Here is a 27,582-nt window from a genome sequence, read left to right as displayed (position 1 = left end):
TGTTTTGCATATAGGGCCATCGTTACCATCTTTCTAAATTCCGTATATATGTGTTAGTATACTGTAATGTTCTTTATCTTTCTGGCTTACTTCACTCTGTATAATGGGCTCCAGTTTCATCCATCTCATTAGAACTGATTCAAATGAATTCTTTTTAATGGCTGAGTAATATTCCATGGTGTATATGTACCACAGCTTCCTTATCCATTCATCTGCTGATGGGCATCTAGGTTGCTTCCATGTCCTGGCTATTATAAACAGTGCTGCGATGAACATTGGGGTGCACGTGTCTCTTTCAGATCTGGATTCCTCAGTGTGTATGCCCAGAAGTGGGATTGCTGGGTCATATGGTAGTTCTATTTCCAGTTTTTAAAGAAATCTCCACACTGTTTTCCATAGTGGCTGTACTAGTTTGCATTCCCACCAACAGTGTAAGAGGGTTCCCTTTTCTCCACACCCTCTCCAGCATTTATTGCTTGTAGACTTTTGGATAGCAGCCATCCTGACTGGCGTGTAATGGTACCTCATTGTGGTTTTGATTTGCATTTCTCTGATAATGATGTGGAGCATCTTTTCATGTGTTTGTTAGCCATCTGTATGTCTTCTTTGGAGAAATGTCTGTTTAGTTCTTTGGCCTATTTTTTGATTGGGTCATTTATTTTTCTGGAATTGAGCTTCAGGAGTTGCTTGTATATTTTTGAGATTAATCCTTTGTCTGTTTCCTCATTTGCTATTATTTTCTCCCAATCTGAGGGCTGTCTTTTCACCTTACTTATAGTTTCCTTTGTTGTGCAAAAGCTTTTAATTTTCATTAGGTCCCATTTGTTTAGTTTTGCTTTTATTTCCAATATTCTGGGAGGTGGGTCATAGAAGATCTTGCTGTGATTTATGTCAGAGAGTGTTTTGCCTATGTTCTCCTCTAGGAGTTTTATAGTTTCTGGTCTTACATTTAGATCTTTAATCCATTTTGAGTTTATTTTTGTGTATGGTGTTAGAAAGTGTTCTAGTTTCATTCTTTTACAAGTGGTTGACCAGTTTTCCCAGCACCACTTGTTAAAGAGATTGCCAAGACATATTTAGACAGACACAGTGTGAGATCTAGCTTCATTGTCTAAGTTTAGTCATGAATCAGATATTATAATATAAAATTTACTAGTCTATAAAAAAAGTTGAAATAAATATGTTTTAAAGGGTTTTCCCCTTTTTCCCTCAGTCTCAGGAGTTAGAAATGGTCTAGCTAATTGTTCCTGAGAGCCCTGGTCTCAAGGCACAGGGAAAGAAAATCAAGTTATAACAAAATGGCGGCAAGTCTAAACCAAATGGTGGCCAGACAAAGCAAAATGGCCATCAAAAATCAAAACTCAGAACACAGAGTTAAAACACACACATATAAACCTGGCAGTCCTCATCAGACACTCCCTTAAATACAAGAATACAGTTTCTCAGAAAACCTTCTTTAGAGACACAGAACTTCAGATGTCTTCAAAGATTTCAAAGGGAGGAAAGAAAGCCAGGTTGAAAGAAGAAGGGGGAGGAGGCGGGAAAGGGGGCAAAAGGGGTGGCCTTACAGACATCTCCTGCCACCTTCAGATACCCAGGTATTGCGGGGCTTTACCCTGGGCCTCCAGAGAAGGGAGAACTGGAACTCGGCCCTAACAGAAATCAGAACCAGAATTTGAGTTCTACGCCAAGACGAGGTGATCAGTCCCCAATCCTCAGCTCAAGCTGAGGCCCTTCGACCAGATTCCTGCGTCCAGGACCAGGGGACTAGAAAAATGGGGAAGGATAGGAAGGGTTAAGGAGAGGAAAGAGAGAAGGAAAGGGAGAGAGATCAATAAAGTCTCTTGTTCCTTACCAGTTGGGGCACTCTGACCAGTTGTCTGCGTCAGGAGGAAACCAGGGACAGAAGGGTCCCAGTTGCGGCCTCTGGGTCTGGTTCATTGGCAGGCAAGCTGGCCCCTGAGTACCCCGAGTGGTCAGGATGTCAGTCTCAGCAAAGAAGAGTCCCACCAGAGTCGCCATTTGTTGCAGGAAGGGGGACCCCTTCCAGGGCACGAAACTAGGCTTTTGTCTAACACTCGAAAATGAATTGTCTGAGGAGACACGTGCTGACAAAGCAAGAGATTTTATTGGGAAGGGCACCTGGGTGGAGAGCAGGAGGGTGAGGGAACCCAGGAGAACTGCTCTGCCGCGTGGCTCACAGTCTCGGGTTTTATGGTGATGGTATTAGTTTCCGGGTGGTCTTTCTCCAATTGTTCTAATTTAGAGTCTCTCCTGGTGGCACACGCATCACTCAGCCAAAATGGATGCTAGTGAGAGGGATTCTGGGAAGTGGACGGACACACGGTGTCTCCTTTCGACCTTTCCCGAACTCTTCCTGTTGGTGGTGGCTGATTAGTTCCATATTCCTTATCAGGATCTCCTGTCATAAACCAGCTCATGCAAATGGTTACTATGATGCCTGGCCAGGGTGGGCGGTTTCAATCAGCGTGCTTCCCTAACAGGCTTTCTTGAGCCTCTCTGTGACCAGCACCCTGCCTTTGTCCACCTCCAGGCCATTTCCCTCCCATCCCACGGGTCTTTCCCATCCGCCAAGGCTTCTTTGATCCCAGGCTGGATTTGAATCCCTCCTGCTGGGCTGAGATCCTTGAACACCTTCTTTTCAAGAAGAAAACATTCACTTATTTGGTAAAGAAAGTTGAGCCACGAACCCTTACCCAGAGGTAACTGGGCCACAGGCTCTGGCAACAGAGAGGTAAATAGATGGTTCAGGTGCTCACTCTCTAGTGAGAGGAACAAAGTAAATAGTGCCTTAAATATTTTGTCTTTGACTTCTCATGGTATTTAGGATGATTAACATCTTGAGGGCAAAAAGAGTGAGTACCAGTTACCTCTGGGTTGCTGTTCTGAGCTCACAGTTACCAGTGTCTGGGTTGAATTGATTGATCTGAACAGAGGTGATCAAAGGTAAGCTCAGAGTTCTGGCACCCACAGGCCAGCACTGGTGTGGGGGGGGTGGTTAGAGGGAGAGTGGGAAGCCCAAGGGCAGCCCTCTCTCTTCTGTGGCCCTCTCTTTTACCCCTCCATCTTCCTAAGTCACATTCTCTGACTGACTCAGCATGCAGGGTTTGGCACTTTTTTGATGATTTGCTATTGGCTTCTAGGGAGGAAAGCACCCTGGGCTTAGAGCCAGACTTTCCTGGGCCAATCTTATGACCTCCTCCAGCCTTGGTTTCCTCTTGTATAAAATGTTCAAACAGTAGACCAGACATTCATATGAGAGTTCTCTGGAGATCTTTGAAAATGCTCCACAACACCTTCATCGTTCTTACCAAGTTCTCATTTATTGACAGTAGTCCTAAGGTGAGGTGTTCTGCTCTCATTTGATGGGGAAGGACATCAAGCATATACTACCAGAGCACAGAGTTTCCCCCATTTATGCAGCCAGGCTTAAGCGATCTGTGTCCTGAGCAACTTAAGTGATATGTGTGCTCTATTGATTTCTTGACTATGAGCTATAGGCATTTGTAAGTCTATTTAAAGAAATTCATCATTGGGTATAAACTTTCCTTGACACAGACTAGCAGTCTGGTTTCTTCGGGAGCCGTAGCTCACAAAGTGAAAGTCACTCAGTTGTGTCCGACTCTCTGTGACCCCATGGACTGTACAGTCCATGGAATTCTCCAGGCCAGAATACTGGAGTGGGTAGCCTTTCCCTTCTCCAGGGGATCTTCTCAACCCAGGAATTGAACTGGGGTCTCCTGCTTCAAAGGCGAATTCTTTACAAACTGAGCTATCAGGGAAGCCCTACAAGCAAGCAGTTACTTCTATCGTGACCTGAAGGGTACCCCCTGTGCCCTGAGTTGTGGTCTGGGGGCAAGCTCTCTTGCAGACTAAGGGACTCAAATGTCAACCCAAATGTTGACTCTGTAAATGCCAAAGGTCAAGTGTCAGGACAACCACCCTCCAGGGCCGCTGATGGATTCAGTGAGATGGTGAGTGTCCAGCCCCTGAGTGTGCCCTGGGCTCAGAACTACAGCACGGTTACTTTCCTTTCTCACTGAGATCATTTGCTTCTGGGGTTAGTGGGCTCTGCTGTGGCTGAGAGAGTGTAAGTCAAACAAGATGAACATCTGAGTACAGGAATTAGGAGCATGGTCAGACAATCTGGATTTACATCTTGACGCTGCCCCTCACTACCAGAAGCCCTCTAACTTCTTTAAGATTCAGCTTCCTTATCTGTGAAATGGAAATGATAGCAGTGCCAGCCTCAGAGTACAGTGAAACGAGGGAAATCTGGGGGTGGGATTAAGCAGTGAGTGCTGATATCTCATCTCTAAAGTAAAAGATCCAAACCCTCCATCTGCCAACACAGGCGCAGATATCAAGTGATCTGTGTGTATGTGAGGTGGGCAGGGAGGCAGAGTGAAAACCCCCAGAAAACCAGCTCTTGCCTTCTAGAAGGGACTGACCATGGGCCAACAGCAGAGTGGAGTGTGAACCTTCCTCTGGGACCACTCTTTGTCCAAGAGATGAATTTTCACACCACTGCTGCCTGTGTCATCTGGCAATCACACTCACGGTCACAGATGGGAGGAGAGAAACTTGAAAGGTCCACTTTGATACAAGGGTTCATAACAGATATGAGTTATTCACATCTACACTTTGGTCAGGGAACCCAGAGTTAATGACATTTGGCCTGAAAGTCTTGGAGATTTGGATTGAAGCTGAGGCCCTGTCGCCCCACCTCCTCAGTAACTCTGGCCCATCACAGGCAGCGAGTTCCCTGGGCTATGGAAAAGCCTGTGCTAAGTAGGGACTTAAAATGACTGAGTTCCTGTGTTGACCCATCAACCATGTCCACCTTTGCTGAACTGGCAGTACCCCTGCCCCACCCTGAAAGGCCTGGACCTTCTCCTGTTCCACCCAAGGACCTGCCCCTGTGAATGTCACGTTCTTCAAGGCTTCAGTCAATGTTTGTTGGTTCAGACCAGTTAAATAAGAATCTACTGAAGACAATATTAAGCATCTAACTATATTTTTACTGAAATATAGTTAATTTACAAGATTGTATTGGTCTCAGGTATGTAATAAAGCAATTCAGTTAGACATATATATCTACATATGTATATACATTTTTTCCATTATAGGTTATTATAAGATATTGAATGTAGTTTCTTATGTTATGTAGTAAGTTCTTATGACTTATCTATTTTATAGACAGTAGTGTACATTGGTTAATCACATCCTCTCAATTTATGTCTCTCTGCATCTTCCGCTTTGGTAACCATTAGTTTGTTTTCTGTGTCTGTGAGTCTGTTTTGTAAATAAGTTCATCTGTACTATTTTTTAGGTTCCACATATAAGTGATATTATATATTTGTCTTTCTCTGACTTTCTTCACTTAGTATGATAATCTCTAGGTTCATGCGATGCGTTGTTGCTACAAATGGTAATATTTTATTTTTTATGGCTGAGTAATATTCCTTTGTGTGTGTGTGTGTGTGTGTGTGTGTGTGCACGTGTGCACACATAAACACACACCACATCTTTATCCAGTCATCTGTTGATGGACACTTAGGTTACTTCCTTGTCTTGGCTATTGTAAATAGTGCCACTCTGAACATTAGGGTACATGTATCTTTTTGAATTATAGTTTTGTTTGGATATATGCCCAATAATGGGATTGTTGGGTCATATGATAACTATTTTTATTGTAGTTTTTACAATTTTCAATAGTGGCTGCATCAAGTTACATTCCTACCAACAGTGTTACCTTCTCTCCACAACCTCTTCAACATTTATTATTTGTAGGCTTCATGATCATGGCCATTCTGACTGGTATGAGGTGATATCTCATTTTAGTTTTAACTTGCATTTCTCTAATAATTAGTGATGTTGAGCAGTTTTTCATGTGCCTGTTGGCCATCTGTATTTCTTCTTTGGAGAAATGCTCATCTTCTACCCATTTTTTTGATTGGATAATTTGTTGCTGAGTTATATGAGTTATTTGTATATTTTTGAAATTAAGCCCTTGTTGGTTGCATTGTTTGTAAATATTCTCTCCTATAGGTTGTCTTTTTTTTCTATTTTTTTTTTTTATGATTTCCTTTGCTGTGCAAAAGCTTATCAGTTTGATTAGGTCCCATTTGTTTATTTTTGCTTTTATTTATATTTGTCTTGGGATATTGACCTAGGAAAACATTGCTATGATTTATGTCAGAGACTATTTTGCCTATGTTTTCTTCTAAAAGCTTTATGATATCATGTGTTGTCTTTAAGTATTTTTGTGTATGGCATAGAGGTGTGTTCTAACTTCATTGATTTACATGAGGTCATCCAACTTTCCCAATATTACTTGCTGAAGAGATTGTCTTTGCCCCATTATATATTTTTGTCTTCTTTGTTGAAGATTACTTGACGTTAGGTGTGTGAGTTTTTTTCTGAGCTCTCTATTCTGTTCCGTTGATCCATACGTCTGTTTTTGTGCCAGTACCATACTATTTTGATTACTTTAGTTTTGTAATATTGTCTGAAGTCTGGAAGGGTTATGCCTCCACTTCAGTTCTTTTTCCTCAGCATTGCTTTGGCAATTCTGGATCTTTGGTGTTCCCATATGAATTTTATTTGTTCCAGTTCTGTGAAAAATGTCATGGTTAAGGCATCTGTACTTTTAAAATGCTTCCTAAGTGCTGTTAATGCTCAGGCAAGAGCAGCAGTCTTCTAAGGAGTTCCCTTCACCCACATTGAACTTCATGGCTATGGGATTTAGAAGTGAGGAGCACTTCCAAGGACAGACTTGGATCAAACTCTTTCTCTTCTATATTCTCTTCGCTTTTCTCTTTGCATGGTGGCCCATTTGGCCTTGAGATCAGTTTGCTAAGATGAGAGGGGGTAAACATTCATCACCTTGGTGATGTTAAGGAGAAGCCAATCATCTCAGTGATTCTGGTATTTAGGAAATGTTAAGGAACTCTAACCCTGAATTCCTCCTGTAACAGGTAAAACTACATGGGGAGGAAATTGGAGATGGCCCTTGACACAATCCCCAGTGGAGGGGTTTCTGGAGGAAATTATTTTTAAGACAACATTAGCAGACATCCTTGTTCTCACTAAAGACACAGGTAAACTGGGGTTTGAAGAGTGAGATGTAGGTCATCATACTTTGTTACCAAGATTTAAGAGAAAATTCTTAAGCTCTGTTTTTTTTGGTAGCACTCTTTCCTTCCTGTGTTGTTGCCATTTAGTCCTCCTTTGCTCTTTAGTGCATGAACATTCTGGGCAGCTAATTACCGTGCCCAGCTATCACAGCACTGCTATTCTGTCCCCAGGGAGCATCTTTCTGGTATAACTGTTGCTGTGCATTCAACTGCTGAGCGCTGAGGTGATGAGGAGGGACACTTGTGTCTGTTCGATCTGTGAGTAAGTGAAGTCGCTCAGTCGTGTCTGACTCTTTGTGACCCCATGGACTGTAGCCTGCCAGACTCCTCCATCCATGGGATTTTCAAGGCAAGAATACTGGTGGGTTGCTGTTTCCTTCTCCAGGGGATCTTCCCCACCCAGGGATTGAACCCTGGTCTCCCACATTGCAGGCAGACTCATTACCGTCTGAGGCACCAGGGAAGAACAAAGTGAAAGTTGCTCAGTTGTGTCCGACTCTTTGTGACCCCATGGACTATATGGAATTCTCCAGGCCAGAGTACTGAGGAGGGTAGCCTTTCCCTTCTCCAGTGGATCTTCCCAACCCAGGAATTGAACTGGGGTCTCCTGTACTACAGGCGGATTCTTTACCAACTGAGCTATCAGGGAAGCCCTGTTTGATCTGGTAGTCACTAAAATTCTGATTTTACATTGCTATTTTCCTTATTTTTAAGCACTTAGGAGCCAGATTCTTCCAGATAAACTTTGCCTTAATTTTGCAGTTTGGTGCAGATGGGGGTAGTTTTTTAAAAAGCACTCTTCCATGTCTAGTCAACTGGCAGAACCTGTTTTTTTAGGAGGCCAGCTGAGATCAGAAAGTTATGATTTTATGGTGGTCAGTTTCAGGTCATGGACAAACCAGAATTCCTTGCCCAGGGTTTCCTTGCCCAGCCTTTCCCTTCTTCAGGGCGTCTTCCCGACCCAGGGATCGAACCCAGGTCTCCTGCATTACAGGCAGATTCTTTACCAACTGAGCCACAAGGGAAGCCCTGTCCATTTGATAACAGACAAGAATGCAAATTATTAGTTAAATTTGGCTGAGAACAGTTTTCAAGATTTGGGGGTCATGGCAGGGGTAAACAAATAAAAAGGCACTAGATATAGAAGAATTTAGAAACTGGTGGCTTTGGCTAAATTAAGGAGAACTGTTATTTTACTGTGCTAATGAAATGCTGGGATGAAGAGAGAATTGTATGGATGATGAAAAATCTATAGCTAAGAATTCTAATGAATTCTCAGAATTCTACTTAGACTAGTAGAAATAAATATATAAAGTCTGGTGGGTTACAGTCCATGGGGTCGCAAAGAGTCAGACACTACTACACAACTAAACAGACATGCACACACACACACTCTATTTAGTAGCTCATTTAGTTACAGTAAACAAATAGACAATCAGAACAAATAGATTCAATTCTTACTCACCTTGCCCAGAAGTGACACGTGTTATTTTTTTTTAATATTATTTTATTAGTTGGAGGCCAATCACTTCACAACATTTCAGTGGGTTTTGTCATACATTGACATGAATCAGCCATATAGTTACATGTATTCCTCATTCCGATTCCCCCTCCCACCTCCCTCTCCACCCGACTCCTCAGGGTCCTCCCAGTGCACCAGGCCCGAGCACTTGACTCATGCATCCCACCTGGGCTGGTGGTCTGTTTCACCATAGATAATATACATGCTGTTCTTTCAAAACATCCCACCCTCACGTTCTCCCCCAGAGTTCAAAAGTCTGTTCTGTACTTCTGTGTCTCTTTTTCTGTTTTGCATATAGGGTTATCGCCACCATCTATCTAAATTCCGTATATATGTGTTAGTATACTGTAATGTTCTTTATCTTTCTGGCTTACTTCACTCTGTATAATGGGACACGTGTTATTTTGTTATCACATTTTATTGCTGACAACTAGTCAAACAGTCCCAGTTCCACCTAGATACAGGATGTGTGTGTGTGTATGTGCACGCATACACACTTCCTGAAAAGTATCAATATAATCCCTGGTTGGGCCACCACTTTAAGCAGCAACTCTATATAGCAGAAAGAGCACATCTTTGGTAGGGTGGCCAGCTATCACTGACATGAAGAAACAGGAAAATGAGTCATTGCAGAGTTGAGTGGTAACTGAAGTGACCCAAATTAAGAGTTTGAGACTTTCCTGGCAGTTCAGTGGTTAAGACTTCACACGTCCAATGCAGAGGCTGTGGGTTCCATCTCTGGTCTGGGAAGTTAGATGCTGTGTGGCACAACCAAAAAGTGAAAAAAAAAAAAAAAAAAAAGAAAGGAGTTCCTGATCTGAAAGAAATGGGAGCCCATTGGAGGTTTCTGGAGCCCAGGACATAGAGACCCCTTCTTGGAGGTATTGTGGTTAGCTGAAGGCAGTATGGTATCAAGGATTCTAGTCTGGGGACAGAAAGTTTGGGTCCTGAAGTACAGATGAGGGTGAAGTTTGCACACTGAGAAATTAAAGAGATGGGGATCAGTGCAAAGTATAGAGAAGTGTCAACAGAAGTTTCCAAAATGGTCACTGGCAACTCTAGTTGGCCTGGTAAAGCGGAGGCGTTCCAGTAAACAGATTTAGAGGGGCATATGTTGGATAGCAGAACCAGGCTACAAGTCAGACCAGTGACTCACACCCCAGCTTGACTGCCCATTTACAATATCTGAAGCAAATGGCTTAAACTCTTTGAGCCTCAGTTTCTTCACTCATAAAAGAGTATTGTTAATACCCACCCCACTGGGTGGTTGCAAGAATTAAATTTGGCAACTCACAATGCGAGCGCCTGGGAAGAACTCTAGTTAACAGAATCCTGGGTTTTCCTCCCCTGGCTTGTTGCAGTAGCCTTTTAAAAGGTCTTTTTTTTTTTTTTTTTTTTGACATTTCCCAACCTGCCACCCACTACAGTTGATTCTCAATGTAGCAGCCAGAATGATCCCTTTCAAATCTTAAGTCAGTCAAGTCTTAATGTACAGTGAGTTCGAGTTCTTAGCTAGAGTTCTTACACCAGTGGAAACCCCTCTATGATCTGTAGCCACCACTTCCCTGCCCACTCCTGCACTGTTCTCCTCCTCGTCCTCTCTCCCCAGGCCTCCATGCTGGTGTTCAAGCAGGTCAAGCGTATCTCTGCCTAACAGTTTGTTGGTCCTCCATCTGGAACTCTCTTCCCTCAAAAATCTGCCTGAGCCCTCCTTCACTCCCTCCAATATTTGCTCAAATGCCTTTTCAGTGAGGCTCTCTCTGAATATCTAATTTACAAGGGATCTTCTGCCCCCCAGCCCCTGCTATCCCTCTCCATCTTCCCTGCTTTAATTTTCTATCCACTTACAAAGCACACTGTATGTCTTTATTTTGTCTTAACTCTCCACTTACCCTCTCACTGGGAGGCATATTCTGGGGTGTGAGATTTCTGGCTGGTTTCTGCACTGTCACATCTCTACTTCGGCTCACAGTAGAAAATGATTACTTGCTGAATGAGTGAACCTATTATGAGTATTGGAGTACGTTGTTCTTATAAGCTCTGGGACCACTGCAACGTAGAGACATCCCTGTTCATTTCCCCACCCCAAACTCCCTTAGATGATCAGGGTTTAGCCCCTCTTAGAATATCAAAACAGTGGAAGGATCATTGAACTTGAAACCACTGCATCTCAAGAAGCCTTGGAATCTAACACTAGGTTTACAGGAAACACAGAAAAAAGGGGAGTAAGTCGATACCACAAGGAGGTCTCAACCAGATTCAGTGTGTGGCATATTCCACAGGACAAATGACTTAAGTTTTTTCAGCAAATGTATATCATGGAAAAGAAAAAAAAATAAAGGAGTAGGGAACTGTTACAGATTAGAAGAGAGTTGAGAGTGGTATATCATCCAAACAAGATGTGCCCACCTTGATGGGATCCTCATTCAAGGAATTTAGTGTAAAAGACATTTTTGGGAGAATTGGCAAAAATTTGAAAGTGAAATGGCTATTGGATGATAATGACATCGTGGTCATGTATGTACATACACAGAACCTAACACGTAGGGTGGGTAATATTATACAGAATTCAGCTCCACAGAAAATGATCTTGAGGGCCTATGTTCTCAGTTCTCCCGAGGAGGGTGATAGCTAATTCTATTCTAGATGCCAAAGTGTGCTGTGCTAAATTGCTTTAGTCATGTCCAACTCTTTGAGACCCTATGAACTATAGCCCGCCAGGCTTCTCCATCCAAGGGATTCTCCAGGCAAAAATACTGGAGTGGATTGCCATTTCTTTCTCCCAAGATGCCAAGGAGGTAAGTTAATTCATTATGTAAATGGATGTCTTAAGCTATTAAGACTTAATTTTCTCATGGGACCCTAGTTAAGAAGAGCCGGTGTGGGGAACTGACACAAAGTCTGGCATTTGCTTTAAGTTACTGGAGTGTGAGATGGATAAAACAAGGTTGGCAAAATACTGATAATCTTTGGATCTGGGTTATGAAAACATGGAGGTTCTTTATGGTGTTTTCTGTCTATTTTTGTATGTGTAAAAGCTTCCATAATAGTCACCACAAACTTAGTTTTCTAAGATGAGGAGGAGGTGAAACAGTTCTTTCTCAGGAGGAAAGAGGCCTATTTTTTTTTCCCCTCTGTGTCTCTGTGGGGTGTGAGTTGGGGTGTGAAGGAAGAGAGGTGGGTCCCTTGCTTGGGAGGAGCATTGTGTCTGTTCAGCCCTCCTTGCAGGCTTTTTTGTTCCTTCCTCCTCGGCTCACTGCTGACTGATGGATGGGAGCAGACTTGTCTTAGCTGGTAAGAATGGGGAGATGGCTTTTGGGGCTGGGGCTTCTGCTGCTGGTACTGGGAGGTGGGCATTATACAGACGGAAAGCTGATGGGGTGTAAAGCACTTACTTCCCACCAGGCACCTATTGAATTGGAAGGAAAAAATTTCTACAAATATGTGTCCACTAAAGACACAAGACTGAAGATGAATCACAAGCAAATGGCCTGGGATTTTTTTTTTTTTCCCTTTGTCCACTCCCTTAGTCCTGAGTTCAGAGCTCCCCTCATCTGTTCTGAGAGGCTGGCTCTGGCCTGGTACCATGGAGCAGCTGCCCTCTCTGTGGTGGGGACTTAACACCCCTCACAGATAAAGTTCTGTTCTCCATGTTTTAGGAAACCTCAGGGAAATGTACTCAGCCATTTCACAATCTTCTCCATTAGTGCCTGCCTGGCTGGGAAAAGATCTCATCTCTGTTAAGAGACCATTTTGTTTGTTTGTTTGTTTGTTTGCAGTCTGGGGCTGAAACAGGCAGGAATGAAGGCCCATTTATCTTTAGGGCTCTGATCTGGCAAGATTCCCCCCTCCCCACCAGGCAAACACTTGTCAGTGCAGCCACTCAGGTACTTGGCGAGTCTCTACCAGCGATAGGTTGGTTTCCATTGCTTATCACGTTTCTGATTTTTTCTGTCCTTCTGAGTAAAACTGTGACTTGTCAGAAGTGTTTTGACTCAGTGACTAAGGTTCTGACCTCTGCTGGCTCCCATACAGTGGAGTTCGGTGGTCAGGACCTGAAACACTGTGTCTGATAGCAGCCTGGACCAGCTCTGCTGGGGACCGTGGGAGGTGAACCAGCTGCACCCACCTCCAGCGCTATTGATGCTGCTGAGTTTAGATGACCTTCACTCAATTACAGGAACTCTGCATTTTGTATTGATGAAATATTTAGCACATGGTAAAAGTACAATAATTATTAGCCAGAACAGAGTGATAAACTCTATCGGTAGATTGTCAACCCAACCCTGTGAAGGCAGATTTTAAAGTATTATTATCCATACTTCACAGATGAAGACACAAGGCTTACAGATGATGGCAAAACTGGTCTAACATCCTGCAACATCTGACAGATAGAAAAGCCAGGATTTGAATCTGGGCTTTTGAGATGCCAGAGCCTGATCTCTTTCTCCAAAGTTGGCGCTTCTCAAACTAGTGGTGGTGAAGGACAAGATTTCTGCCCTAACCTCTCCCACATCCATAGTTTTAAAAATACAATAAAAAGGAATTACTAGAATAATGAAATGAAAAGGACATTTAAAATAATAAGCCATATTTTAAAAGTTACTATTAGATTCAACAGGCATAAAATTACTCTTTCAAATTACTGTAAAAGTTGATTACACTCAATTTCTATGCTTTTCCCATCCTGGATCTTGAAAAATCTTTCTCAGACTAGCACTTCTGTTGGCATCAGAATCACCTGGGGTGCTTGCTAAATGCAGTTTTCCTAGCCCCATCTCTACTTGGATCAGAATGACTGAGGGTAGAATTCAGGAATCTACATTTTAACAACTAATTTCAATAATGTGCTCTCAATCTGATCATCATTGTTCTCTGCAGTGCTGCCTCGTCTCTACAGATTATAGAGGGTACAGTAACAAGTGAAGTGAATATAATGTTTATTTTAGTCTCCCAACCCAAGCCCTACTCTTCTTTTTCGTTTGTCTTTAAGTATTAGAGATTTCCTTTCTGTAGAAACTCACCAACAGAACCTGTTTCTGAACTCATTTTAGTGCATGTCAGTGTCAACAAAAAGGTATAATCACAACCTGAAAGTAGAGAGTTATTTTATTTAGTGGGAATGTTTAAGACTCTGAGCCTGGGAGACAGCATCTCAGTAGCTTTGAGAAAACCGCTCCAAGGAGGCAGGGGGGACGTCAGGCTATATAAGTTTGCAACAAAGGGAGCAGCAGTCTAAACCTCAAAGATCAGGAATCAAGTTAAGGAATTTAACATTCTACCTATGGTAAGATGCAAGCCTCTGGACTCACTGAATTCATTCCTTTCGTATGCACCTCAGCTATTTGGGGCCAGTCCTGTCTCCTTGTTCACCTTGCTTCTTGCATTCCCCCAGCTCCTCAGCAATCACTATGGGGGTGGCAGCATCCACTGGATGGCTGTTTGGGGAGCCCTCATTCACATTGGGAGGCCAGAAATCGCTGATGGCTATGACATTTCTTGTTGATTAATATGGCAGGAAATATTTTCATTTCACATCAGCAAATATGTTTTGGGTGCAAACTACAGACTGGGTAGACGGGGAACAGGCCACAAGGTGCCCACATCCAGGAGAGAGGGAGTATCACTAGAACAAAGTCCAGAAACTGGGGCACTTCTGTGTATAGAGGTGGGGGAAAGGAGGGGGAACCAGTGTCAGAGAGAACTGAGGAGGAGTGAACAGTAAGGGGAGGAAAAAAATGTGGGTTTTGGAAGCCAGAAAGGCGGTGAGACCAACTGTGTAAAGTACGGCTGATGGGCTGAATAAGACAGAGACAGCCCTGAGCATCTGTTGGTAGCATGGAGTCATGGAGATGTTTGGGATGTGGCAAGAGCAGTCTTACAGAGATGAGGGCAGCTTGATGGAGGGGCTGGAGGTGAGAAGGGGAAGAGGGAAATTGGAAACAATGCGTCCAGATATTTCTTTCAAGCAGTTTTACTGTAAAGGGGAGAAAAAGGTCTAGAGCTTTCATTGGAGGGACCGGGAAAAGGAGGTTATTTAGACCTCACGTAGTGGCTAAATAGGCGACTTCTGTATTGTCCTGTATCTTTTTTCAGTTAACTCCTCCAGTAAAACAGAAACACTATTGACCATAACTTTTTTGTTTTCAAGCTCTTTGAAATTCTCCTTAATCTCAAATGATGTTGTCTAAGAAGAGTCTGCAAATCACCCTTATTCCTTACATAGCTTAATTTGAATATATTTGAACAAAACAACATTGCATTTTTTTCATATTTGCTTTATTTTTGGCTGAATTATTTTAAAGTAAATTTCATTTCTATTTGAAACACATAGTTTATTTTTCTAACATAATCACATATATAATCATGATAATCCTATTATTATACCTAGCAAAATTAACAGTGATTTCTTAATATGATACCTAATCATATTAATAGTATGATACCTAATATTCAGATAACCCAGTTTGTCGCCAATGTTGCTCTGTTCAAACCAAAGGTCTGCAGACTGCATGTGATTGTTGTCTTTTTTTAAGCTATTTAGTATTTTTGTGTGTGTGTGTGTGCCCATTGACTTGATGAAACTGGTTCAGTTGTTCTATAGAGTGTCCCACTTTCTAGATGTATCTGATAAATTAGGGTATCTTTTAACTTGTTCTTCTTTCTCTTGTATTTCCTAAAAAACTAGAATTGCATATACAGGTTAAACATCTTGGATAAGAATTTGTCATAGGTGGTGCTATGTGCTTCACATTATCTCTTTTCAGAAGGCACAAACTATTGAGGTGTTCTGTTGTTAGTGATGCTAAGACTGAGCTGGGTCAGGTGGTGGTTGCTTCAATTAGGAGAGTTTTTATTAAAAGATAGGAGAAATAATAGCATGCCTATATGCTGATGATCTTTGACAGAAGGCTATCTATTGATGCAGAAGAAAAAAAGAAGGATTTTTAAGAACGTCCTTAAGTAGACAAGAGTGTGTAGAATCTATGGGAAAAGTTGGATATTGCAAGTGTTGAATGCAGCCAATTTATTCATAGTAATGAGATCATTTGGGCATAAGTGCAGATAAGGTGAGCAGCTGTTGTACAAAGGCATGTGTGTGAAAGTTTGTTCTGTGAATAAGTAGCAAGTTCATCAGGAGAGGGTAAGATGAATTTCTAGGGGAGGAAGTCATACAGTCCTCTAGGAGAGTGGCAGATGAATTGACTGGAAATGTAGCATCTCATTGCTATAAAGCATCAAGGAGCTACTTGCAGTTAGTAGTGATGAACCTCAAGTGAAATCAGTAAGCATCCTTGTGTGATTTTCTTTAACCACGTTCAGCTGCATAGTTGCAGGTTGCAGTAACCCAGAGAGTTGAATTTAACCAGACTTGGGGTTTATCCAGCCATGCATTGATGTGAGAGGTCAGTTGAATGACTGACCAGGGAATCTGAGGTGGATAGAAAGGAAAGGGAGGGCAGGGAGGAAGTGAGAGGTAGTGAGAAGGTGGTAGGATCAAACGCAGAAAACTTTTGGAGTTGGGTACTGGTTGGACTAAGCTGCAGAGATGAGAGTGGTGATGAGAGAGAGGATACCTGAAATCGAGACTATGAAGGGAGTATATTTTTTGGAAATGACAAGATCAAAGATATAACCTTGGACTGCGTTGCTGAGGTCACAGTCTTTGGAACTGAGGAGATCAAAAAACTGAGAGACCAGTTGTTGTTTAGTCATGCGCTTGTGTCCAACTCTTTGCAGCCCCATGGACTGCAGCACGGCAGGCTTCCCTGTCCTTCACTGTCTTCCAGAGTTTGCTCAAACCCATGTCCATTGAGTTTATGAGGCCATCCAACCATCTCATGTTTTGTTGTCCCCTTCTTCTGCCTTCAGTCTTTTCAGCATCAGGGTCTTTTTCAGAGTTGGCTCTTCACATCAGGTGGCCAAAGTATTGGCGCTTCAACTTCAGCACCAGTCTTTCCAATGAATATCCAGGGTTGATTTCCTTTAGGATTGACTGGTTTAATCTCCTTGCTGTCCAAGGGACTCTCAAGAGTCTTCTCCAGCACTGCAGTTCAAAAGCACTAATTCTTTGGTGCTCAGCCTTCTTTATGGTCCAACTCTCACATCCGTACATGACTCCTGAAAAGACCATAGCTTTGACTGTGTGAACCTTTATTGGCAAAGTAATGTCTCTGCTGTTTAATACACTGCATAAGTGTTCATTGCTTTTTTTTCCAAGGAGCAAGTATCTTTTAATTTCATGACTGTAGTCACTCTCCACGGTGATTTTGAAGTCCAAGAAAAGAAAGAGACCAGGGGACTAGAATAATTCTATAAGTGGTTATTAATGCTATGAACAGTTACGATAGAAATAGTATTGGAAAGAATTATAGTAAGCCAGGAGCTGGCATATTCAAGGAATGAGGAAGAGTATCCTGGGTGGAGGAGAAGGTGGGCAGCAAGGTGGGCAGTAGGCAGTGTGGCCTTCACAGGGTTGTCATGAGGATGACATGAGTGGGTGCATGTGTTGGAGTTCCCAGCATTGAGCATAGGCTCAGCAAGCATTACTGGTTTTCATTTTGAGTCTGTATGAATCTAGAGATCAAAGCTTAAACCACCGAGTTTATTTTTGCAAGTTGATTGCTCTTCATTTTAAGACCTTTCTAAGAGGCAGAGCTGCTCACACAGCCACATTCAACCTGGGGAAGTGGTGAATTTCCTGTCATTCAGCACGTTCAGCAGGCAGAATGAACATCTGCCAATGACAGCGCTGTAAAGGGGACTCCAGCAATTGAAGGTGATGGGTAGGGAGATGATGGGGGTGATTCTAAAAATTGAAGGTTTTGGGGAGTGGGGAGGAGAGGTGTCAGAGCTAGATTCTTTCTGTCACTCAAACATGACTGAGCACTTCTCAGTAATGGCGCAGAGCCTGGTTAGGTGCAGGGGGCCAGAGATAGATCTTACGGACTGGGACAGAGCTGCAAACATGTGGTCTGGTGAGAGCCAGCACAGGCACGGCAGAGCTGTGACGATCTCTGTGGTGTCAAGAAAGGCTTCAAAGTCCAGGGGCACTTGAGCTAGTAGAGGAGGTTCGGGGGGAGGATGTGGTCCCTTGTGAACAGGGTAGGAAAGCACATTTCAAGCAGAAGGAGCTCTCTGGGCAGGGCTGCAAATGTATGGAAGAGCATGAGGCATTTGGAGTGCTACAACTGAGTTACTCTGGGCAAATCACTCTTCCTTCTTGTCTCAGTCTCCCTATTTATAAAATGGGGATAGCAGTGGTATCCTCTCAACCATGGGATGGTGAGGAGGGTGGGATGGTGAGGAGTAAATGAAGTGATGTGGATAATTTTTGTCATAGTTCCTATTGCAATCCCTTTGGGTGTTTTATCTAACTTGATTATTTAAATAATCCCATGATAGGGGCTCTGTTATTATTATTACCATTTTACAGATTTAAAAACTGCTTCCAAGGGGGTTGAACAGCTTGTCCAAGGTCATATAAACTGGTGAGAGGCAGTTTGAACTCTTTCCCAGCTCAGTCTAATTCCAGAGTCCTTACTCTTAACTCTTAAGCTACAGTCAGGGCTTTGCATGTAGCTAGTATTACACACTTGGTAACTATTATTGTCATGAGTGCTAAAGTGTCTCTCTCAGAGAGTTGAGGATTCTATTACTGACTGCTTCTGTAGCTGGTTGACGATCACCACTGCTAGTATCTCATGACCAGCAGTGACTATTTTTGGAAGGCCCTCACCATTTATGGTACATATAGATCAACCGTTATACCACTTGTTTCAATTTGTTGATTTTTAGAAATCAAGAATCAAGAGTGATTTCTAATTTCTTTAAAGGGCAAGTTGTTCCAAGTAAATGTGATGTGAGGGAGGAAGAACTGGGTTTGCTGTACTCCTCTGATGTCTGTGCAATGAACCCAAACGCAGGTCTCATGCCCCAGCATTGAGGGGGTGGCAGTGAAGTGGCAAATACAGGTGAGAGTGGCATCCTAAGTGCCGTGACTGCCCAGAGTGTTGTCTTTGAGGCTGCTGAGCAGGAACCCTGTCCATCGGTGGTGCCTGTGGTAATCATAGACCTCTAAAGGACAGGCAGCACTTCCCTCCCTCATTCATTCATTCAACAAATAGTCCTTGTTTATTGTTGTCTAATCACTAAATCATGTCCAACTCTTTGTGATCCCATGAACCACAGCCTGCCAGGTTCCTCTATTCATGGTGTCGGGGGAGCTTGAAATTTCCTTGGTTCTGTCTTGTCACAACAAAAATTTGAAGCGACAAACTGCCCAGTGTTACAGCCCCTTGTAATTTCCTCAGATGGACCAGCGTTACAGCTTTGTGTTAGAGCTCAGTTTTATTTCTAAAGCAAAGGAAAATACATCCTCAAGGCATGAGGGCGGGTCGACCCAAGAGGCACGAACAGAAGAGAAGCCCCCAGCCCAATTTTGGCTCCTCTTTTTATATGTTTTTTCTCCTGCCCTTTTAATATGTTTTTCTTCCTCCCTCTGGGCCTGCCCTATGTAAATTGGGCTAGCTAGGAATGCTGTTTGTTTTACCTGAGGTCCTCACTCGGTCCTGGACTTCCCTTTGTTCTATTTTTGTGGGCTTTTCCCTTGTCTTTTAGCCACTGCCATTCTGGACTCCTTTTTCCTATTCTAACTACCTAACAATGGGATTTCCTAGGCAAGAATATTGGAGTGGGTTGCCATTTCCTCCTCCAGGGGATCTTCCCGACCCAGGGATCAAACCCATGTCTCATTGAGTATCTCCCATCTGCCAGACATGCATCTGTGCGCCGAGGGTAGTAGTGAAGAACCAGCACTTACAGGGTTCACGTTTTTAGTAGAAGGAGACAAATGGTAATCCAATAATAATATGAATGCTTGCATAGTCACAAACCCCTCTCCCTCACCTCAGAGGAAACTTGTATGACTTGAAAACAAGGCTAGCTATCAGAGGCAATTTTTGGACTGTACCAGGAGGCTGCTAGGGAACCAGTGCTTTGCTAAATGGATAAGGGGAGCCCTGACTGTTTTTTGACAAAGAGCAGAATGGCACTTCTCACTTCTGTCCTGTCAATCACACCCAGGATCTGCTTGCCTGCCTCCTGGTCATGAAAAGCTCAGACACCCCCAGCCTAGATATTTGAATATGTAGAACTTTTAGTCACATTGATGTGTGTACAGGTAACATTTTGTTTCACTTTCTTTGTTATAATATTTTAAGCATTTTATTTCATGTTGCTACTTAAAATTCATACACCATTATGTATATATTTTATCTGATTGTAAGTACGATAGTTTAATTATTTCGCTATTGTTATAAGCTTAATTATTAATTTTAGATTTTTTTCACCATTATAAATCTCTTTGAAACTGAAATCTGTTTTTTCTTTTTGCACATGCAAATTGCTTCATAAAATTCATTCTTTGTCTCATGAATCTTCTTCCAATTCTCACCAAAGCTGTGTAAGGTAGGGAATTATCTTATATGTGAGGAAACAGAAATATACAACTTTTTCCCCTTGGAATTATTTATTCAATATTATTTCCTGGGAGTACAATAACTTGGTTCATAGTCATAAGCTCTTAATTCTTTGGTGTGATTACTTTCTAAAAAAGTTAAATTAATTTCTACTGCTCTCTTGAAATATACCAATTTCATTATAATCTGCCTGTCAATGAGTATTATCATTTTGAAAACTACTGGTTAAAGTTAATTTTATAAACTAGTATCTTAATGTCCCAGTTACCTCTTTTGGGTTTTTCTCAAGAGTAATCATAATTTCATATGTTCATTAATGGTATTTTCTGGTTTGTGATTTGTTTGCTCATGTTGATTGCCTGTTCATTTTTAAAGGCATTTACGGTGAAACTTTCATACACCTTGAGTCTTATTTTCCTTTTTATTACAATATTTTTATTGTATAGAAGTTGGAATTTTCATGCAACTAGTAAGTTATCCTTTGTTATTTTTCTACATTCCATCAGAAGGAAGAAAGCTAACAAGTATAGAGTTCTATTTTTAGCTTCTAAAACATATTTTTATAATTTTTTCTAACTCTAAGGGTAATGATGTACACTTTAGAAATTTTTTGATATACAGAAATTTATAAAAAATGAAAATGCTCATTACTTCTTATTCTACCTTCCAGGTATGTGTGTGTGTTGGTGTATATATTGGTGTAGTCTTTCCTCTTTCTCAGATTTGAATTTAAAATTTTTTTTCTGAATTTCAGTTAACATTATACTGATAAAACTTTCATATATCATATATCATTAAATATTCTTTGATAATAAATAACTTTTAAAAGGTCTGTTTAGAGTTCATTTTGGATGAGCTGAATCCTGTCTTCCCAAAACTGCTATTTATGCATGCACAAACCAGCGACCAGACAATTCTTTCTTCCCAGGCTGAGAATAGTGTATGGTGCTTGCTTCATCTTTCTGTCGTGTGCTTCTTAGTACTGGACTATTTCTAGGATTTCTGTGCTGTTTATGAACCCAGAACATTGCATCTGTAATTGACTTTTGTCTCTCTCTCTCTCTCTCTCTCTTTTTTTTTTTTTCTGAGCCCTTGGGGCTTCCTGGATTGAGCCATACCAGGGCCCACATTGGAGTTTAGCAGAGGTCCCTGACTATCTTTTTAATCTTTAACCTTGCTCCTCTTGAAAACTGGTGCTTAACTCTGTTTTACCCTCTTTATAGATGGTTTTTGATCATCCTGAGAAGAACGAGCCTTGGCCTCCAGACCCAGTAAAATAGACATCCATGGAGAACAGTGCTCGTTCCTGAGGGCCTGGAGGGCTTGCAGCCCAGGAGGATTAGCTAGAAGCAGGTAAGGAGCACCTGGAGGAGTGGGATGTGGAAGCAGCACAGGGGTCCACACTCTGTTTAGGAGAGGCACAGTGGAGTGCGCTGGCAAGAAGTCACAGGGGCTCAATGTCTGGCTACAGCTTTGCATTTTTCTTCATGTTTTTTATTTATTTATTTTCAGTCCCTAGTTTTGATAGGTGATTTGCCTACTTCTATAAACTATAAATATAAGATTTGAAGTTATTCTGTAATTTAATCTACCTTTTTAAAGCACCTACTCTGGCCAAGCCCTGCATGTGATACCCGGCATGTAGTGATATAGTGATATAGATGGGGAGCCCTCCTTTGGGATTTTCTTTCTGTTGGTTCAGTGTTGGCTTATTCTCTGTAGGTGATAATGTGAGTTGTTACTTGTTCTTCTAGAAGCCAGGTGGGGGTTGTTAGTGTTCAATGATAAGTCCAGTCAACTCAAGAATCCTTTATTGAATACCCACTGTGTTCCAGGTGTGAGGGGTCACTGGAATTTCAGAAATGAGCCAGGAGGAGTCTCCCTCTGACAGGGGGTCAGCATGAAAAGCAAACATTACTGGGACTTCTCTGGTGATCCAATGGCTAAGACTTCATGCTCCCAGTGCAGGGGGCAGGGGTTTGATTCCTGGTCTGGGAACTAAGATCCCACACGTTGTAGGGCATGGCCTAAAAAAGAAAATAAAAAACAAGCATTACTAAACATTAGAGACAAATAGCAGGGAGCAAGAAACAATAGGGGAGAGGAGGTGGCCTCCACAGGAGCCCAGAAACGGAAAGGCTGTTTGGTTGCCAGGCAAATGGACAAGGGGAGAGATTCCAGCAGTGCAAAGTTCTAGAGGAGTAAGAAGGCAATCAGAGAAATGATTGAGAAATTAAAAACTTGGACTATTTTCCCAAAGAATTTGGGGGAAAATATTTACTATTCCTTTCCTTCAGTTTGGGCTGTTTAGATGAAACTGCTTCAGTCCGTGTCTCTCTGTAGCAGCTTGAGAGATATGATTGACGCTCTAAGTCCCTCTGACCAGAGGGTCTAGCCAGTGATGGACTGGGAGCCTCAAAAGAGGATGGTGTTCAAGAGACCTGGGAGCCCTGACATGAGGTTTCAGATGAGTGCCCATGGCACTCATGACAGAGTACTGATCTTGAAGGCTGAGGTGCTCTTGAAGTTGTAAGATTGTATGGTTGAAGGTTTGGAGAAGTCTTCTTTCCCGGGAAACTCGACCTTTGAGGGCAGGGTTTGGCAGGAAGCCGAACACAAGCCCTTCTGAGCCTTGGCCCAGTGAGATAGTGAACCAGGTTCCACACCCCTGCCTCCTGTCTTATTTCACTTATACACATAAAAGTTAAGTCCAAACTCCATCATTACCAAATCACTCACGCAACTTTGAAAATTATTTATGCTTACAAAATCTTAGTTTCTTTAGTTATAAATGAAACTAATAATATTTGCTCTGCTTATCTCACAGGATTGTATTGGGTCTCATACATCCAATTGCTGGGTCACCTAAATGGTAAAATAGTGCCCAGTAGCAGTGTCAGTACTGATAGTGAGGGTGTTTATTTTGTGATTGTCCAGCAGTTTTCTTGTTAAAGACCCTGAATTCTGAGTCTTAAGTCAACACTGACTTTTCATTGTACTTTTCCACAATGCCTGTCCATTAGTGCAAAAACCATGGACTTTTAGTCAGACAGATCTGGGTTGGAATTCTCAGTTATAAGTATGCTCACCAAACTCAGGAGAAGAATAGAGGAAATAAGTACTGGCAAGGGTGTGGAGAACAGGAACCCTCATACACTGTTGGTGGGGGTGTAAATTTGTGTATCCACTGTGGAAAACAGTATGGAGTTAGCTTAAAAAATTAAAAATAGGACTACCGTATAGTCAAGGCAGTTCCACCCCTGGGTATTTGTCCTGGAAAACAAAAAACTAAGTCAAAAGATTTATGCATGCCAATGTTCATTGCAGAATTACCTATAATTTATAGTTGCCAAGACATGGAAGTATCCTCAGTGTCCATCAACAGATGACTGAATAAAGAGTATGTGATATATACATGTATATACACAAACACAATGGAATATTACTCAGCCATTAAAAAGAATAAAGCCATACCATAAAACCTTGCATTTTGTGATATGGATGGACCCAAGGAGTATTATGCTAAGTGAAATAAGTCAGAGAGAGACATACACACAAATACTGTATGTTTTCACTTACATGTGGAATCTACAAAAACAAAAAACAGAAACAGACTTATAGATACAGAAAACAAACTAATTGTTGCCAGAGAGAAGGGTGATAGGGGGAAGTGTGAAAGAGGTAAGGGGGGTTTGAGGTATAAATTACCAGTTATACTTCAGTGTGTTGGTGTGGTCTTGGCTGGCTGGCTAGAGTATCAGTTATAAATAAGTCACAGGGATGTAATGTACTGCATAGAGACTATTGTCAAAAATGTTATAATGGTACATAATCTATAAAAGTGTCAAATCACTGTTTTACACCTGTAACTAACATTATAAGTGAACTGTACTTCAGTTGCACATGATGAGGACCTGAAGTTCAGGTTGATGGATCAGGGCCAGTTTACCCTCCGCTGTTGTTTGCTGTCCCACATTGCCTCCACATGGCTCTCCTGCCGGCAGGGCCTGGGGGCTGTGCTAACCTGTGCCTTTATATTTATCTAGTTCAAAGTCCGTGAATGCCGTTCTCCTTTGGTGTTCCCAGGACCAGTGAATGAGACAGGGCAGAGATGATTACTTCACAGAAACTGGTGCACAGAGGTCAAGAGACTTGTCTAAGGCCACCAAGAGTGGGGCCACGAAGCCAGGTTCTGTGATACCCACTTCAGTATTCCTACCACTTTATCTCTGATATCCTTAGGAGCAGGCTTCCTGGAAGTGGACTATAGATCCGTTTCTTTTTTTTCTCTGAATTTTTAAAAATTATAATATGGTTGATTACAATGTTGTGTTAATTACTACTGTATAGATTCTTAATCAGTTAGCAAAATCCTGGGGGTAGTTGCTTTGACTTATCATAGTAAATAAACCTAATTACTTAGGGAATAAGTTAATGTTTTCCAGAAGATACAGACATTATTTGAATTCAAAGTTCTTCAGTTTTCCGTTCAGTTTGACAATAAATTCTGGGAAAGCAAAGTAGGTCTTTACTCAGATATAAAGGGGCCTATTCAGGCTCTATTTAATTTGTGAAGTCCATTTTCTAGAACTTTCAGCATCCTGAACATGATGCAGTGAAAGGGTCATGGGTTAGGAAAGCAAGTGCACTTGGATTTGAATCTCAATGCTACTATTTAAGCACTTCTGTGATCCTAAGCATTTCTCTTAATTTCTCAGAGCCTCAGGTGGTTAATCTATAAAAATGGAGATTATGGCACCATCATGGTTGGTGATGGTCAGGGCTTTTCTGCACAGCTCTGGAGATGCCCTTCATGTCAGGTTATTATTAACATGGTGCTCACTGATATTCTGTATCATGATGCCCCCTGGTTTATGATGAAATTAAATGAAATAACCTCCTATGTGCTTAATGCATTTTTGTTTTCATTTCCTTAACTGGTCACATATCTGCTATCTTATTAGGAGAGCCCATCTTCTCCTGTGAGGAGAGTTAATTTCCTGCCACATGCAGAACTCCATAAACCTGAATGTTCTATTGCAAAGCTAACCCTTGGCTTTCTTCTCGCACAGGAATCTAGCACCAGAGCCCTTAGAGAGATGCACCATGCACCTACCACACTGTTTATGGTGAGAGGTCTCTTCCTGGCAATTTTAAAAGGAGACCAGGCCTTTTTATGGAGTTTGGCTTCCTGTGCCAGACACGTCAGCCTGCTCTGCAGTTTTCTCCTAGTTTTTCAAGCATGTATGCCTTCCTTGAACTAATGGTGTGAGGCCCTAGGAACTGAATGTGTAAGTTGTGGTTCCCAGCCTCAGGAAGCTCAGAGAGCAATCAGGAAGCCAGACTGAGACTAAGATTCAGGGAGTACAAAGGTGTGGTGGGCAAGTCCATAGAGCACTCATGGCTCAGAGTGGAAGATGAGAGTGTCTGAGCATGACTTTCTACATTTCAAGCCCAAACTGAGGGTGATTTTTTCTTTTTTTTTTTGAGACTTGCTTAACATGGGAGATAGGCATGGGCTGGAATTCAGTCCTCGTCGCTCTAAAGCCATTGCTCAGCTCATCATCACTTTTGGCCGTTCTTTACATCACTTTCTGCCTTGTCTCTCTTTTTTTTAAGGCATATTTTCCTGCTCAGAACACCACGGTGTCCTCGAACGCGTCTTTCATTATGACTCGCACCAGCTTGAAGAAAAAATTCTTCAGCTGCTGTGTGCTCATCTTTCTCCTGTTTGCGATCATCTGTGTGTGGAAGGAAAAGAAGAAAGGGAATTTCTATGAGCTCCTTAAACTGCAGAACAAGGAATTCCAGCTGTTGCAGGGCCTGGAGAAACTGGCTATGATCTCTAGTTCCCAGCCTGTGTCCTCGAGCAGCACCCACCACCCCCAGAGGAGCAACCAGGCGCTCGGCGGTCCCAAGGCCAAGTTGGAGAGTACCTTCCAGGTGTGGGACAAGGACAGCTCCTCCAAAAACCTTATCCCCAGGCTGCAAACCATCCGGAAGAATTATCTGAGCATGAACAAGTACAAAGTGACGTACAAGGGGCCGGGGCCCGGGGTCAAGTTCAGCGCAGAGGCCCTGCTTTGCCACCTCCGGGACCACGTGAACATTTCGATGATAGAGACCACAGATTTTCCCTTCAACACCTCTGACTGGGAGGGCTACCTGCCTCAGGACGACATTAGAACCAAGGCAGGGCCATGGGGCAGGTGTGCTGTTGTCTCTTCAGCAGGATCTCTGAAGTCCTCCCGGCTGGGTCGAGAAATAGGTGGGTTCTGCCGTGTGGAGACTGTTATCTGAGTGGCCAGGGCTCATTTGGACCATCTGGGCACGTGGACAGGAGTGGGGGCTAGCAGTCCCAGTATGGCTCGTGGACTGGGGCAGCCGCCCCGTCGGGGTTCTCAGATGTGCTTCATGAGTCAGAGGCGGCCAGGGGGCAGTGGAGAGAACGGGGATCCAGTCTTCCATCAACCTTATTAATTTGAATAGCTCTATTTTGATCCATCTTAAGTTCTGGTGTCTTACAGAAAATTTTGTTTGAAAAGAAAGTTCCTTTGCTACCGAGAAGCAAAACACTGCATTAACATTTAAAAATATTTAAAACATAGATCTCTACTTTATCTTCAGATCCTAAAATTCTATCATTTACTGATTAATTAGCACCTAATTATCTCTTTTGGCCTCAATGACCTAACTTATTTTTAGTTTTTCTCTTTGAAAGGAATTAATTGGGGATTCTGGACCAACTTCAGGAGGTTCACAAATCCCTAAAATCATATGAAAAATATGTGCTGTTTATGTGTGTTTAACATGTGTATTTGTATAATTCAGCCTGCATTTTTCCAAAGAGAGAGTCCATAGCTTTCTGTTGTATCTCAAAGGGGTCTATGACCCCCAAAATGGTTAAAAATCACTGATGAGAATATATAAATTTGCTTTTCCTGAAATTTTTCATAGTTAATAAGGATAGACAAATTAGGGTTAACATATACACTATATGAAAGAGATAAACCAACAAGAACCTGCTGTATAACAGCGGGAACTATTCTCAATATTTTATAATAACCTATAAGGGAAAAGAATCTGAAAAAAAATATATATATATATATTTCGTGGGCTTCCCAGGAGGCGCTATTGGTAAAGAACCCGCCTGCCAGTACAGGAGGAATAAGAGACTGGGGTTTGATCCCTGGATTGGGAAGATTCCCTGGAGGAGGAAATGGCAACCTACTTCGGTATTTTTGCCTGGAGAATCCCTTGGACAGGGGACCCTGGTGGGCTATGGTCCACAGGGTCACACAGATTTGGATGTGACTAAGTGATGTAGCATGCATATATATGTATATGGTGTGTGTGTGTGTGTGTATATGATTCACTGTGCAATATACCTGAAGCTGATGCAACATTGTAAATCAGCTAT

At 42.2% G+C, this 27,582-nt stretch overlaps 1 protein-coding gene across 1 annotated transcript in view; it reads left to right on the top strand.

Annotated features, from left to right (window-relative positions):
• ST6GAL1 (ST6 beta-galactoside alpha-2,6-sialyltransferase 1) overlaps positions 1-27,582 on the top strand; it is a 149,891-nt gene that overhangs the window by 88,526 nt on the left and 33,783 nt on the right. The window contains exons 3-4 of the mRNA XM_065943301.1: positions 21,386-21,515; positions 25,782-26,430. Of these exons, the coding sequence (XP_065799373.1) occupies positions 25,833-26,430 (598 nt within the window). The 5' untranslated portion in view covers positions 21,386-21,515; positions 25,782-25,832. The remainder of the gene's footprint in view (positions 1-21,385; positions 21,516-25,781; positions 26,431-27,582) is intronic.

The sequence above is a fragment of the Muntiacus reevesi genome, chromosome 8, assembly GCF_963930625.1.
Source record: "Muntiacus reevesi chromosome 8, mMunRee1.1, whole genome shotgun sequence".
NCBI lineage: Eukaryota > Metazoa > Chordata > Mammalia > Artiodactyla > Cervidae > Muntiacus > Muntiacus reevesi.
The sequence above is the reverse complement of the archived record's forward strand: the minus strand, read 5'-3'. Positions and strand labels throughout refer to the sequence as shown.